General features: G+C 53.1%; 3 protein-coding genes across 3 annotated transcripts; 1 reads left to right on the forward strand and 2 right to left on the reverse strand.

Annotated features, from left to right (window-relative positions):
- Positions 1-8,550: 8,550 nt before the first annotated feature.
- On the reverse strand, positions 8,551-11,104 carry MAM_07862 (glutamate-cysteine ligase catalytic subunit; the record flags this gene model as incomplete). Its single annotated transcript, XM_040826660.1, has 6 exons — positions 8,551-9,714; positions 9,805-10,516; positions 10,599-10,753; positions 10,819-10,884; positions 10,956-11,028; positions 11,094-11,104. The coding sequence occupies 6 exons, from the start codon at positions 11,102-11,104 to the stop codon at positions 8,551-8,553; spliced, it is 2,181 nt and encodes a 726-aa protein (XP_040675399.1).
- A 2,498-nt stretch (positions 11,105-13,602) lies between these two features.
- MAM_07863 (Endosulphine) lies at positions 13,603-14,283 on the forward strand (the record flags this gene model as incomplete). Its single annotated transcript, XM_040826661.1, has 2 exons — positions 13,603-13,638; positions 13,852-14,283. The coding sequence occupies 2 exons, from the start codon at positions 13,603-13,605 to the stop codon at positions 14,281-14,283; spliced, it is 468 nt and encodes a 155-aa protein (XP_040675400.1).
- A 736-nt stretch (positions 14,284-15,019) lies between these two features.
- MAM_07864 (MYG1 protein) lies at positions 15,020-16,063 on the reverse strand (the record flags this gene model as incomplete). The annotated part of the gene is made up of 1 exon (XM_040826662.1): positions 15,020-16,063. The coding sequence occupies one exon, from the start codon at positions 16,061-16,063 to the stop codon at positions 15,020-15,022; it is 1,044 nt and encodes a 347-aa protein (XP_040675401.1).
- Positions 16,064-16,175: the final 112 nt, after the last annotated feature.

Below are 16,175 nucleotides of genomic sequence, written 5' to 3' on the forward strand. Positions count from 1 at the left end.
TCGGTCAGCAATTACGTCACGGTAATATTATTCTTCGCCATGTCGACGGCTTCTACGACAAAATGGGGAGTTGTACGGCGACGTCTCAAATTACATCTCATGAGTGACCGACGTCCCGTTCAGCTGCGGGGCGGTAGGACAAGGGCATTGGGCCTGCTAGCTTGATCATTGAGCCAGGCGTAGCGCCGATCCTGATGCAGCCCTGCGCCGCTATTTCAGGCCCGCATGGGATGTTGCCTTCTTTTTCTCCTGGTTTTCCAAGCTTACTTTTTTTTTTTACTTTTTTCGTCATTTTCTTTGTGTCTCGACTTTTGAAGCACGCACACATTTCGTTGTTTGTACATGGGTTTTGAAAACCTTGGATACCTTGGCATGTGGGTTTTTTATTATCGGAGGTGAATAACTGGCATTATCGGCGTTGATGTGTTTGGATTCCTATGGACAAATTTACGGGCTGCCTCAGCGATTTGAATATGAGCAGCGACGGGTATGGGGCTGGACTTGTTTAGACAAAGACATGTTATACTTGCCTAAGAAGTGGTTGCCTGTACAGACGGGCTGGATAGCCGAATGAAGAGAAATACCATGATGGGAGCACCGCAAGACTCTGTGCTGTATCGGTTCGTTACCTGACAAGTATGTAGTCCGGCCATCCTGGGTGCAAAACAAGCTCCCAACCTCCCATGGATAATGTGGACACACACACACACACTGGAACGTGAATATGTCTTACAGCATATGTACAACACGCTCGGGGAAGATATCCGTCGGTCAGATTGTCGCTGGGAATCTCCCAACCTGCATCTCTGCCAAACCCTGATGTCTGACGGGCTGGCCTCAAAGCATCCTCATGCTCTCTCCGCTCACCTCCACCCTTGGCTGCGCGATATGCAGTGTTTTTTTGCTGTCCCCCCCTCCCTTTTTTTTCCCTCTCTTTTTCTTTTTTCCTTTTCCCTCTTCCTGTCGTTTCTTTTCTTCCTTCTTTTTTTGGGGGGGGCGGTGGACTCTAGGCGAAGGCGTTTCTTTTTTTCCCCTTGCCTTATTCTTGTCGGATCGATGAGCTGCGACCAACTGCACTGAAGGCTAGCGGGGATCGGATAGGGATGTTGGCAGATACGAAACACAAAATAAGCCGCTGGTCGGGGACATTGCTACATTCCCTGGTCTCAGCCATGTACATTTGACCGTGGTCGCAACGGTAAGAGCAGGGGTCTTGTTTGCAAAGGCGCAGCAGCGACCACTTGGGACGAATGGTGATATACGAAAGTAGCAAGGCAAGCAGGATCAGACATACTTCCTGTTGCCGAGTTTTTTCACTCAGGCGTATCATGGCTGGAACCAAAGCTCAGGGTCTGAACGAGAGACCGAGGGAGGTCGTCTTTCTGTTCCTCGGGTGTTTGAGATCACACAGGCTGCGGCGCACCGGCACATGGGAACGGGGTCTACAAATGCAAATGCCAAGAATTGGGGCCGTTTCCCGACTCTGTTCAGGTCCCATGGTCCTATGGCACATGAAAACCAACGGCCGTGAGACAGCACTAGCCATCATTGGATGACGACTAGGCCTTGAGCCTGGGCAGTAGTTACTATCGCGGTATAAGGATTGTATGGAGTTTGTGACTTGATATTTGCAACATTCGAATGGTGTCGTTTCCACGGCGCAAATGTCGTTGCTGCCGGCCAAGGGGCAGAAAGGAGGGGCTTCCGAGGCGCTTGCTCCCTCTAGGTGAGTACCATGATGATCATTGATTAGACGGAGAGGCAAAATGAGAAGCATAGGGGGGTTTCCGGTATATCGGTCTGCGTCTGTGTCGGCTTCGAGTTCTTGGACTGTGACGATCATGTCCCCGAAGGGGGTTACCAAGCGACAACGGCCATCCGGGCCAGGATATGAACTAATTGTCCTCCTTTCTGTCGACTGAGATGTAACTGCTACGTACTCCGTAGTTACCCTTGCTTTGGCGCTCTCTCATGTCCAAAATTACTCCGGGTGGGGTCTCGGGATCCTACCAAGATCGCGTGTAAACGTCGGCTTCGTTTGGTATTCAGAATGTGTGTGACTGCTGGCCAATGTGCCAAATTCCGAGACCCAGGTCGCCGAGAACGCCCAGCCTTTTCCTCTCTGGATGAAGCGTTTCTGCCTCTGTCTTCCACCAGCGGGCCGACGTGCAGTAATTGTGCCGTCGCGTCGACGTGGCCAGAGCCATGCCTTGGACTTCAGATGCGCGCCTCTTCATCAAAATGCTTGCTGCGACTCGAGTTGTATTCAGGCACCCCGTACGGAGTACGGAGTACGTACTCCTGCTTTTTTTGCACCTTCATCCATGATCAGACACTCCGCCCTCTTGGGTAGGCTGGGCGGAAGCCGAGTGGGGGATTCAGGGATTGTAGACACGAAGCCAATGGACGATGAGCATGTTGTGATTGATGCAGGTAACAGACAGACCTGCGCAAAAAGAGACTCGTCACATCTTACGCGTCGCATGGCTGCTGGCAGAGTCACCACACAACAAACAGCCTTGATGTGCATTCTGACTGCACGCCATACCAGCATATTAATTAACACAGCCAAGGACTTGGTCCATGCCGCACATGCTAAACCTTCGTCGGTGTTGAGACTGATTCTTGATTAGGGCAATTCTGAAATGAGGAATGCCCTGCGCCGTGGCTCCTGAGTCCTGAACCGTTGAATCTAGACAGCCCGACATACGGAGTACCGACAACCGATATTCCTTGGGCCGATGGGCTGGAGAAGAGCGTCTCGCGACGGCTGCCTGTCCATCCACCTGCGAGGAGGAAATGACATGGCGGTTTATCCTCGAAAAATGTCACCTTATTTTCTTTCAGGTAGCCCCGGGACCGACACAGTAGAGGTGGCGGTAGGTCTCCATATGCTGATTGCTCATTGATAAGATGACCTTGCCATGTCGGTGAGAGATCCTGTGCTCCTTTAATGTATAGTCACGTAGGACACGGCTTCGAACATCTTTGTAAGCATGTGAACATGTGGTTGTTGTTTCACAAGCCCAGCTTCACGTATGGCATGTCAAGCCAGCGCCTTGAGCCTCTGGCAAGTTGCAACTGGAAAGGCCGTTCATCCAATGTGTATGGCCTTTTCATAAGGTCCAATTGCTCTATCCCGTGTTGCTTGCGAACGAGCGTTGATGATGATTTGCTTTTTGAGAAACATGGTTAGTGCTAGCAATGATAGTCGAGCGAGCCCTGTTTTGAGGAACCCTCCAGAGAGGTATATCAGAAACATGCATGCAAGCAAGCACACCTTGTCCAGTATCGGAGATCGCTTGCCCTGTATGACTGTAGTACGAGGCCTTGTGAAGGACAAGATCGTCAATTCGTCCTCAATGATGCCACCCGCACGGTGACACACAGCCAAACCCAAAAAGAAAAGTGGTACTATTCGTCTCGCCTGACATCGGCATTTGCCTAGTTCAGTTGGGCATGTATACACATCAGGCGGCTTGTGGCATGCGCCAGAGGGACTCCTCTTCCATGGCCCTGTATAAGGTACGGTAATGCAGAAAATTTTGCCGCGCCTGGTGGACTCGAAATGGATACTTCTCCCGCTTCTACTGGGCCAAATCGCACTGGTTCTGTATCGCAATCTGGCCTGTATCGTTGTCAGGTCGCCCGAGGTGATTACCAGCAACGCGGAAAGAGTCGCCTTGACATCATCCTGTAGCCAACCTTTGCCCATCGTCCCTATCGAAACAATAGTGATTGCATGAATGGCGAGTGCTGCTGCAGTTCATGTCAACAACTCTCCTAGCCGAATGTGGATCTCTGCCTCCAGCGTCGAGGTCTCGGGCGTGTTTTGGTTCGGGCTTCTGACCTCTCCATCTGGTCTCGGGGTTCAAGCATTCGGCTTCAGGCAGGTGAGACGATCAATTGAGGCTGGCCTGGCCGGTTGATGCCATGCACAATCATTCATTGGGTCATGGCGGGATTGCCTTGCACCGCGGAGCTGTAAGTTGACAGGAAGGGGTGCCTGGTTGTTTTAGCCACCCAGTTGCAAATGATCAGTCATGCTGGCACCTACGATATTGGTTCAAGGAACCAACAAAAAAATAAAACCAAATATCGCAAGGTTGTTCGAAAACCGTAGCGTGCTAGGTAGATCTTTTGATTGCGCAGCCTTCTTTCCCTGCTTGTTGTGTGGCAATGTGGCTGCCCATGTCTCAGCTATGACTGCGGGAATCTAAACACGCCAAGTCACCACGAACCCACATGAGGCAATTTGGGCCGTTGAGGACGGGACGGGACGGCTAGGGGCCGGATCGAATCCTAGACGGATACCACGGGATATCTTCTGAGTCGTGATCTCTGCTGCTTTTTGAGCGACAGGGAGAACCTGATGTCCTGTCAAGGATCAGGCAACTGTCAGTCGGTTTGTATTCGCCAAGTGCGAGCATTGGGTCGGTGTTGTGCTTCTCACTCCGGACCATGGTGCTCACCCAAGTTGAACTGACGAGCGTTGAGTACAGAGTTCATTTTGAAGTGGCAAGTCCACGTGATATGCAGCATCTTTCGTACACAATGAATGCATCGCCATATTCAACGGGTGCGACGGGATTCATTGAATAGCGAATACGCCCCGCCTGATTCCACTGATGAAGTTGGGCCTCACAAGTAAGTAATGATCGGAATGCAGCATGACACATACATGGCTCCGATGACCGAGTCGCATGGCTCCCACGAAAGCTTTCTTAAAGGGAGGCCCAGGGCGTGGAAGCAAGCCAGGTGAGAAATGAAGGCGGGTTTCAGCGACGGTGCTTGTACGGTGCAGAGTATTGCACATGGGAAGTGAGATCGACTCAGATAATGATGGCTGGCTGCGACAGCGTTGTCTCATACCGGCAGTAGGGAAGTTATCCGGACGGAACTCATGAGACTGATCTGGTGTAGCATCTGGATTCCAACGCCACTGCGATGAACATGCCGTGCTGCGGGAGACGAGGGATTGACTGCAATTGACTAACTTCTCAGAAGCCTTGTTTCTGGCTGGTCAAGGAAGGAAGGAAGGGGAGGGGCCGGCTGTCACTTCCCTTCAAAGTTTAGTCCGTACTCCCCACCTCAAGCCCGCAGAAACTCGCGCTCAGGTTGCATCAATTCTCATTCTCTTCTCTGACTTTAGAAACAGGGCCTTTGCACAGCTTTACTGCTCGATGTTGACGGCTTCTGTTCAGTCGTATTTTGTGTGGTCCCATCCCAATCGGTCACGACTCACTGGGCACCGTTGGTCTTGCAGTACCACGAGACGATGGCTTTGCCGATCAGATATTGCGGCCGGCACTGACAGTCAACCACGATGGGCGCCTGGCTAGGCTGGTACGTGGTGGATAGGATTGATCAGCTCGCTGGTGGCGGCGTGAGCCAACCCTAGGTTTGGAAGAATGAGCACATGGAATACGTACACCGTGCATAGAAGCCGGTGTGCTGGACAAGGTGCGTCACCCGCCCGCCGTTACCTGCTGTTGGAGGCGCACAAAATAAACAAGTACATACCAGTACGTATGCACGTAGCACATACAAGGGTCCTGTGAGAACAAAGGCTCACCTTTCGTCCAGATGTAGTTTAGCGGCGCCTCTGGCGATCGTGCGATCTGATCTCCCTCTCACATCGAACACACATCCACCCTGCTGTGGAGAGACGACGGAATCACGTGTGGAGGGGTGCAGGGTGTGGCTGCAGTTTTTTCAGCCTGCTACAGCCACCGCGCCCGTCAGAGCTTTTTTTGTGTAATATTTGGGCCATGGCTTCGTACCGTGGGCTATCAGTCAAAGCGTTCGATAACTCACCGACACTCCGTGGCCCGCCTCGCGCAAAGAATTCTGCCAGATACGTGGATGAAGGAAAAATATCCAGCTAACCAGGGATTGTGCCCGTCAAGCAGCCCGAGCAATCTCTCAGCGGCCGGCCCGGTCGACGAGTATTCACGTCGCCTGACCGCTTGGTCCGAGCGGAGGGAACAAGAATTTGGAACCGTGCTCGTACTGAGAGCACGTTTCGCTCGCAACTACGGAATACTGCAGAGTGATGTCGGGGAAGAGTAACACAACCGGATCTCAGGGTGGGAGACGCGCAAAAGGAAGAGCAATCCTTGAGCAGTTAAATGTTCCGGACTGCGTTGTCCTAGTATTACCGCTCAAATGTCTCAAAAAACCCTTATTTCGGCTCCCGAGTGCATGCCTGCCCGACTCGCAATTCAAGGAATCCACAAGCATCAAACTCGAACGCGGCCGCGCGACCATTCAAGCATCAAAGCTCAGTTCTGCCTACATGAGCGATGGGGCGAACCGCATCCGTCTCCTGTCTGTCCTACACACCCAGACATTCCTGCCAACATGCAGCGTCCAAATCCTACAAGGAGAGACGGGGGAGACAGCAGCTGAGCACAAGCTGGATGCTCACCTACCTAGTTAACGCACACGGGAAGTGGTCCGTGCGGGCAGGCATGTATGATGCGACCTAGATACCTCGGTAGTTACTGCGCATGTGTCGTGTTGAGTACGGAAGAACATGTTCATGACGATGGGCCGGTACTCAAGTATGTGAGCTACCAGCCTTGACAAGTACAGGCGATAAGAATAAATGATCTAGCAATCTAGCATAGGGTTGTTTCCCAAATAGGAGACTGTTCCAGGAGACACGACTGTGCTCACCCTTGGTTGGTTTCGGACCAGGACCAGCAGCGCCTCCTCTCTTCCTTGAGCACGATATTACTCCAAGTATGGACCTTAAGAACTTACTCGGAGAATAAAGAGAGGGGTTTCGGTTCTGGCAAACGACTATTCATTTCGATCAGCAGCTCTGTGGCCGTGACGTTCAGTTATTGCCACCTTGGAAATATACAACGTCCTTGCTGCTGAATGGGACCGATTTCAGTAGCTGTTGGCAACACAGCAAGCAACACAACCCTCACGATGCGCAAATAGCTTTTAAATTGTGTTGAATCAGAAGAATATCAAGACTTGAGGCTTCAAATGAGGACATTTTGAAGACAGGGTCCCAGGGCTCCGACAGCAATTTTAGGAAAGCGAAGGCCATCCTCTCGAGAAGAACCACGTTATCCTGTGACTTCACAATGGATATTTGCACACCTGTTCACGCACCAGGTATCAAATACCATCGTCTCGTCAAAACGCCGCTCGTGTACAGCGCTTGGGAACTTCAGCAATGCACTCGTAAAAAATTTAGGACACGTTCCGAAGATATCGACGTCTACTAATATAGCGGTTGTCACGGCAAACTGTTGCTGAATCTGAGCCTCGTAAAGAAACAGGTACAAAACACGTGCGGAAAGCTGGTCCTGCAAAGCTTAAGTTGGCTTGGTGACACCGGTTGCCCTTATCCTTAATTCACCTCAGCGAGCTCGAGGGCTTCTTCTTTTTCTTGCACTTCTTCAACAAGCTCGTGTTTCTCAGGGAGGGTGATTGCCTCCCAAGCCACCGCGACAGCTACCCCGTCATTGCGATATTGAGTGGCATATGGACATTTGGATAGAGAAGTTGCTGCGAGAATAGAGTACACTGCTCCACAGAGAAGCAGACACAGCCCTCGAGAAATACAGCACCAACGCCTCAACGGCTGTACAGCGTTTGTGCTGAAATGAAGCCTGCAGTGACCGACGGCTAGAATGAACATCCATCTCTTCGACCTACCGCCCCAATACCAGACGCGGAGAACATGCCACGGAATGGGCTGCATTCATCGACACTGAGGGCCCGCCGCCATCGGTGCTCTCCGGGAGCAAGCTGGTAATATGTCCATGTTGGAGCCTCTTGCTGCGGCCCGTTGGAATCGTCGCTTGTTATAAACCTCGTGATCTCGTCCCCGCCAAAGCAAAAACGTGCCGCGACCTCGTTTAAGAGAAGCAGCGACGCTCCTGGGATGCGGTCACTATAATCCGGACGCTTGGAAGCGGATGTATGTTATTGCGCAATGCGCACTGCATCATTAAGCAATAATGACGACCACCACAGTGGAAACGAGAAGTTGGCGCCGTGCTTGGTGTCACACAAAAGGTCGTTTCTTGTGCTCTCTCGTGACGACAGACTACTTCGTGTCGGGACCGTTTTAAACATGGCGTCCAGGCTTTGCGGCCTGGTTCATGTCGGCTTTTGAAAACAACGAAACGGCGGGAGTCTTTGGTTCACAAGGCAAAAATGCCGTCTCGTCAACGCCCAAGGCCAATTTCCTAAGCGCAGCGCCGGGTTACTGTGGCACATGGCGAAGCTTCCCACTTGAACACAGACCTGGAGCGGATGGGGGTCACGGGAGTAACGTTTTCCAAGGCTGCGGCCCGAATCAGTTATTCAGTCTTTCGTCCTATCGTTTCCAGAAAGCTGTGATCATGTTTTTGTTTGATGTGATATCGTCCTCGTCCGCAGTTGAGCGGGTCAATTGCTGGAGCTCTTTGTAATTCATATAGATACAGTCGGAGTGCGTTGGTTATGCGAAACTCAACATGTCAGGCAGCCGCCAATCGTATCCCATCATTATCCAGCTGCATGGGGAGAGGGGCCAGCACGTTATTCTCTCCCAGAGGCTTCTTCGTCTCCATCTATCCACCCGCTCTTCCTCTTTCGCGAGCTGGCCTCTGGCTCATTCTCTTCCACAGTAGTAAATTCACTGACCGACTCGCCATTGCCGTTCTCTCCATTTATCACGGCGTCCTGACCGCAGCCGCCTCTGAATCGGCCCAGAAGCCTTGGGAGGCCGTGAATTCCAAGACCAGCAAAGTTTTTTCCCGCGCTCTCGCGCTCGCTTATGGCGATGACGGCACCAATGAGATCGTGAGTAATGACATCGTCTACAAAACTGTCGTGCTTGTAGCGCGGGTGAGCGGCAACAAAGTTCCTGATCCAGCGAGCCGTTGTGTCGAGTTGGCCGCTGGCTCGTTTGCTAATGAGTGACAGGTACGTTGCCAGCTGGCAGCGGGTTTCGACGTCGACATTGACGCTGTCGAGATAGCTCTCGACGATGGGGATCAGGCCCGGAAATCCACCGTCGGCAGAGCCATTGATGATTTCATCAATGGACATTTCTGCGTATTCCTCGTCGACGGAAAGGCCTGGAGAGCCGCCGCGGCTAGGCATGGCGGAGCCGGGGCGGCTCTCCTCGCCAAAGGCTGTATTAGCGCGGGAATGACGCAGGGGAAAGGGATTCCTGCGGAAGTAGAAGGTCTTGTTTAGGACGGCGTCGACGCCGTGAGCGCGCTCCATGTTGTCGTCCACTTTCTTGATGGGGATGTAGAAGTTGAGGTCGAAGGAGAGCATGGCACGGGTGACGAGCACCATGAAGACGGAGAAGGCGGCGTTTTCGAAATCAGTGACTTGAATCTCCATGGGGCGGAACTCAACTCGCCAGCCAATGTTGTTTTCGGCAGGCGGCGGCTTGAATCGCATGTGTTGCCAGTTGGTGGATTGGATGTTTTCAAAGTGGTCCGTCTTGTTGAGATCGAGCTCCTGGAGGTCCTCTTCGAATACGACGATTGGATCTCGGATAAAGAGGTGTGCAAAGTGGGTGGCGAGGAGGTCGTCCATTCCTCCTTCCATGAGCTTGGCCTTGATCTCGGGGTCAATCACCAGGTCCGGGTCCATGTATTCTGGACGAAGCCTCGGATCTGTAGAAATGTACGTCGAGTTGGATGCATAGCGCGATTTGGGTATTCTCCACCGATCATTCTTGAGTGGCTACGTGAAGTGAAGATTAGCTCAGCGATTCATGTGGTATGTACACCTCATCGTTGTTGCAAATGAACAGGCAGGGTTTTGGCTGCTTACCTTTTCCCCCAGCTCCTCGGGTGTCCTGCAGTCCACCGCGCGGCTTATTTGGTTCCACCGGACATCTGTACTGGCCAAAAAGCCCTTGTATATTGGTGTAGCAGCAGTCAAGGCCAACATGATTGGTCCCAGTGGGCTGAGCTGATCGTACATTTGTCTGCCCTCAGTGATGTTCTTTGCTTGGAAGGTGATCTGGAGACAACAGCTGCCCATGCCGAAAGCCATGGCGTCCATGTGAATGAAGTCATCGGGGGCGGCACCATTTCGCACGTCGTCATCCTCGGGCCAGTTGTGAAGATCGTGGTTGACAGTAGGATCCTTCCAAGGTGTGGGAGTGTTCTTGTCGTGGAATACAGGCACATTCACCTGCACCTTGCGACCACGGCGCCATCTGATATTGGCAGCCAGGGTGGGAAACCGGATATGAGGATTGGCGATTTCGTCTGGAACAAACTGGGACCGAAGTTTTGGTCCAGACGGCGGATAGTAGGGATCGGTGAATTGCCCGGGTACTCCTATCTGCGGGAATGTCGTCAGGGTAATTGGGTACTCCTTGGATAACATGTGATCTTTGGCGATCTTGCGACGGAGCTTCATGTCGGGCTCGACATCAAGCAGCTCCTTGAACCCAATGCCCCACGGTTTGCCCGGGGTGGCTTCAAGCATGAACCGACCAAACTCGGGGTGAAAGACGGGAAGCGGGTGAGATGTTCTGCGCGACAAGCCAGTAGAATTAGGTGTCAGCTGAGACGTCATGGCACACATGATGTATTAGCGGCGTGATGTAGACCTACTTGGACTTTTCTACGGGGCCGTCCAGTAAAGCAGGGACGCAGCACTCCTTGGCCAGTTCCTTATCGGCAGCTAGTGCCTCGAGAATCTCAGCTTGTCTGAGAGAGAGCAGGACCTTTTCTTCATCCTTTCCGTATGTGACAACCAGGTATTCAACCTTGACGAGGGTTGGTCAGCCTTGATACGAAAGGGCGGCACGGCGCGCGGCTTAAACAATGTTACCTCATCTCCCCAAAGCATGGCATCTCTCTCCTTACCCTTGGCCTTGTTCCAGATCTCAAGGAGTTGCTGAGCAGGAAGTGTCAGCGCAAAGGGCCACGCTGCGAGGGAAAATATAGCCGGGACGGCGAACAACAAACCTTGATACCCCATTCTCTAACCTGATCGGCTCGCTTCTTTGCCTCGGGCCACTCCAGCGCAGTTCCGAGGGCTCTGTTATTCCCCGGTCAGCGCTATCACTGCCGCCATGCGACATTGCCGAGACGCCGGAGACTTACAGTAGACCCATGCTGTGTGTATAGTTGTGAGATGGCGAGGCGAGATGCAGGCGGTGGTGGGATGACGTTGATTTGAGTGTGAGGATGTGTTCAGCCGGATGCGGCGCCTTGTGATGTGCATGGGCGGGCCGCTTGGCTGTGACGAGGCGATAGGGTCGATTCGACGGAACGGTCCTCGTGCAGTCGGTCCCGGTCCTCTACTGTTCCTTGGCAATGAGGCGTGACGATTGCCGGATGCTAAGACTTTGAAGACAGAAAGCGCTGTTTGAATGAGATTCTTACGTTTGACCCAGCAAAATGGACCTCAGCTCATGTAACGTCATACAAGGGAGCTTGTCATTCAAGGGAGGGGCAATAAAGTCAAAAAAATATCTCGTCTCGTTGCCTGGCAAGTTGCAATGCCGCCGGTGTCGATGACCTCACTCCAGCAAAGACCCGGACTGCTGGCATTCAATTCCGATGGTCAGTGTGTGAAGCCACGAGCGACGAGCCGAGACATTTATTTGATAGAAAAAACTCTCTGGGCATATCTCACGGAGCTGAACGTGGAAGTGGAGCTCCACGGTCCAACTGGACCAGGCACCAGAATAGGCGGATGCTTAGAAATCCGAAGTTTGGGTCGTCTCGTCCGAAGTCGCCCGCCGCAGTGGACTATCTAATATAAAATTAATACTGTACGCAAGACGGCCAAATGAATTTTATGATTTGTGCAATGCCAAAAGCAAACGTACCACTGGGGGCAATCGGCGGTAATAAGTACTCATTGAGGCCTACAGAAGGCTGCAGACTTGGGGGTCTGTTAAATAGCACGTCATAGCATGTCACTGTCTGGTGTCGTCCAATTATCACGACCCGTTGCATTGTGCGCCATGTCGCAATTGCATCCGCCTCGTCATGTCGCCGTCGCCATTGGGTGATGCGCTTCGTGTGCTTTCTTCCTGCACAAGTCCTCAACATACTTGAACCAGTGCCAACGGTACAGTACGCACCGCGTAGAGGCAAAACGACCAGTGTATAATTTTGGCCAGTATGACGAAACGCATCGCATCGCACAATGGGCCAGTCGTCGAGACTCTAAATATGAGCTGGCAGGTATATGTGCCAAGACCAGAGTTCCTCATGCTTCCCTCACGTCTTCGTCGACGTTGGCGTCTGGCCTTATATGCGAAGCTGTGCGGAAGCAGACAAGATTGATCCATATTATATATGTGCATGTTGGCGTCTCTTCATTGCGCATCGTAGTGGAAAAATGGAAGCAAGGCCTGACGGAGGTGGTATCAAGCTGGTGACTTTGTTAGCGGGGCCGTTCACACGTCGCATTTGGTTATTGTGACTGCGCCCCATGCCGGCTGGTGATGAAGGACTTGACTTGGTGCGAGAACTAACAAGGTGATTAGTATTGGAGTATCATTTACGCATTGCATGATTGCTCATTGAGCCGCTTGGTTGCAGCCCTGGCATTGACCGCATCATATTAGCGTCTCGTAACCTGAGCCGGTTCCCAGCAGTGTTTAATGCTGACCCCTATGCTTTGAGACTTGTTTGCATGGCCGAGGCGTGAATGACATGGACATACTAGGGTGGTATTGTCAACAACAGTTGCACCTTGTCATGAAAAGCTGCGGTCAGGCCTCGAGTGATACCTTGGTTTGTTCTTAGAGGTCTGGGCCGGGGAGCTCCTCTTCAAGAACTGACTCGACGGCACTTACGGAGTACCCCTCCCAGATTAACTAGAGCATCGTAGTGTCTGCAAGTGGGCAGTGGTGTGGTCGCTTTGGAGTGGGATGGCCAAAGTTTGTGGCAGGTTAGAACGGGAAAGCACCCGAGGTAAAATGATGGCTTGGTGGCTTCAAGTTGATGCTAGTGCGCAGTTGCTCGTCTGCTCGTGTCTTTGGTGTTGTCAGGCAATGCCCGAGTAGTCAAGTCAGGGTGTCAGGTGGTGGGTGGGGGAAAGAGTGGGATTCAGTCCAACGCTCTTCCTCTGTTTATTATTACTGGTGCTGTGCTTGCCTCAAGCCCAGCTACGACATACCCATGAACGTGCCCGCCAACACCCATCAGTGACGCCAGGCGTACCTTCCCTCCCCTGACACTCGAGATGCTGCCCAACCATACACACCCACCCCCGCTTGAGCGTGTGCACTGTGGTCAACTGGGGGGGCGTCCTGGCGAATCAATCACCCCCACACTGAATCACTGACACTCCAACAGACCACCTAACCGTCTCCCCTCGCGGCATATCAACATCATCGTCCCTCCATCCCATAAACCCGTTTTCTTGAAACCATACATCTCAATCAAGACCCCCACGGCGGATTCGAACCCATCAGATATTCGATTCTGGTGTCCCTTTCGGCTTCGTCGACTGCTGTTTCCACAGCTTTGGTAGCTTTCAAGCCTCACCAGCTACCCCGACAGCAATCTTTACGGACTAGGCCATACTGTTTGGTCGCACCTACGAGACAAGCCCCGGAGCAGTATTTTCACCAGAACAGCCGCCATTACCACTATGAATCCTCATCAGAAGAACAAAGTCGACGTCAAGGTAAGCATCAGTCCAGCCATCTATCCTACTGTTATGATGCTGCCTTTGGCCTATGCTGTCATGTTCCATGCTCACCCCGCTCCCCTGCACGGCATGACGTTGTCTCCAAATGACACAAGACTGTCATGGTTCCAACAAGGCCTTGGGCTTTGCTTGCCTTGCGAGCCCTTCTACATGCCCGAGATCTCCTGCTAACGCATCATTTCCCCCTAGTCACTCTCGCCTGAGGAGCAGCGCCTCTTTCGACTGTACGGCAAACTCCCCTCCCGATCCGACCACTTCGCGAAACACCTCAAGGATCGCAAATACTTCGACTCTGGCGACTACGCAATGTCCAAGGCCGGCAAAGGCGATGGCGTCGATGCCGGTGCAGTGGGCTCTCAACACCCCGTCCCCGAAAACATCCCTCACCTCTCGTCGCCCGTCAACAATGGAGCGAGCATTCCAAAGCACGGCCATCATGGTTCCATAGCTGGTATCCAAGCAGGCAGCCCGGTCAAAGAGAGCAGCTTCCTCCACCGCGAGACCAGCGCAGAAGATGCCTCAATCACAGGAGACGATTCAGCTGCTTCCCACCATAAAGAGACTGTGCCTGTTTCTTCTGCACCTCTGCAGTCCAACGATGGCATTCCAATTCGCCGATAGCTCATGATCCAGATAGTCGCACCATTAACGGAAAGAAATCGGGGGGTGGGGTGTAAGTAAGTTGAATCTGTCATACTTCTGCGCAGTGCTACGTCTGAGACGACACGACGAGCATTTTCCTATTGTTTCTTTATTTCTTTCTTTTTTGTTCATTACTAGCTATATTGCCGTTGATTTCGCGCACGTGGATTGGCAGTGTGGGCGTTGGGCTACGGCACGGGTGCTAATCGCCAGATTTCGTTTTCATTCATCAAGGATATCAAAGAGAAGAAACTTCGAAAGCACGACCATTTAACTGTCCCGCTCTGCGCATATCTAGACTTCGCAATAGTCTTGGAATATCTGTCGAGCCGTTTCATGTGCGCGCTTGTATATTGTTATGTTTCAAATAGGCTATGCCACTTGTTCGTCGCAGATGGATCGTCGGTGGTCCGGGGTGAATTGCTGCAATGCACCGGGGGCTGCCTGAACCACTGGCATCGGCCATGACTGGTAGTTCTCAGTCTGAGCTCAAGTTTAGGTCTCGTCGCATATCGAGACCAGGGTTTTTGGCGTACGGCACCGTCATTCATTTTCTACTTGGGCTCCCAGTCTAGTCACAAGTAAGTATGTGTTATAACGAGTTGAATGATAAGCGAAGTTTGCTCGAATATTGTGAATGCTGTAATGCACATGCATTTACGACGGTTCCTTTTCCTTTTGAATATGTGCGTTGTCAATATCAGATGGTTCAACTCTACTCTAGCGCCTTGGTGGCCATCTGCTTGACACCTTCAAATGTCCTGTTCCCGCCAATGAAGCCGGCCGCGTGCACAAACACACAGCCCTCAATACCGGTAATGCCATCCAGCTCTTGGTCGCGGAAACCTCGCCACGCTTCGGGCAAGGGCTTACGGCTGAGAAAACTGTCCTTTGACTCGGGCACACACTGGATCCTCCACTTGGCGCCCGGCGCAGTGGACTCCGGGTACAAGACATACAGCACCGTAGGCTTCCCGTCCTCCAACGTGTACAGGTGGTCCTTCCAGGGCACGCTCTGTCCCTCAAAGACGAGTATTCTCCCCTCTGGGTCGAACTCGGCCCTCTTGTCAAACGCCGTCTGGACGATGGACCGGGCCGGCAGCCAGGCCGTGGCGTAGTAGTCCAGGTCGCGCTCAAACTCCTCCCCGATGCGCCGGCTTGCGACATGAAACTTTGCATCCTCGGCTTCCTGGGCCTCGAGGGGATCGCTGGGCCTCTCGTCGTTCCAGTTGGGATTCAGCCTGCCGACGACGGCGGCGAGCGTGAAGCCGCTCTCGCTGTGGCGCTTCTCCAGCCCCGCGGCCGAGATGCCGGCCGGGTCGTAGACGCTGATGCCATTGTCGTGGGCGTCGAGGGCCTCGACGAAGCTCTCGTACAGCTTGTTGTGCAGGAGCTCGACCTCGGGGGCGTCCTCTGCCACGCCCGCGCCCAGCCTCTGCGCTACGATGGCCTTGCCGAAGTGCTTGTAGACGAGCCCCGCGCTCGAGAGCTTCGTGCTGCGGCCGGGGAAGGTGGCGGTGAAGCCGCGCTGGTGGTGGTCGTAGCGGTTGCGCTGGGCGTCGTACTCGCCGCCGACGTCGACGACCGTGTGGCACGTCGCCAGGAGCTCCGGGTCGCGCGTGCGGATGAGCTCCGAGTTGTGGTAGGTCGGGAGCATGCGCAGCATGTGCACTGCCAGCGCTTCGTCGGCGTGGAAGTGCCCGCTGTGGGTGCCGATCTTGGGGCCGGTCTTGAGACGTTTGGCGGCGGACTCGTTCATGGTCGTGAGGAGGCGACGCAACATCTACTTGGCGCTTGGGGGAGGTTGATGGATTTTGGCAAAGGCTGCGTTGCGAGACGACGCTGGACAGGAGGTTTGATTTGGAGCTTGG

The sequence above is a fragment of the Metarhizium album genome (assembly GCF_000804445.1).
Source record: "Metarhizium album ARSEF 1941 chromosome Unknown scaffold_37, whole genome shotgun sequence".
Classification (NCBI taxonomy): domain Eukaryota; kingdom Fungi; phylum Ascomycota; class Sordariomycetes; order Hypocreales; family Clavicipitaceae; genus Metarhizium; species Metarhizium album.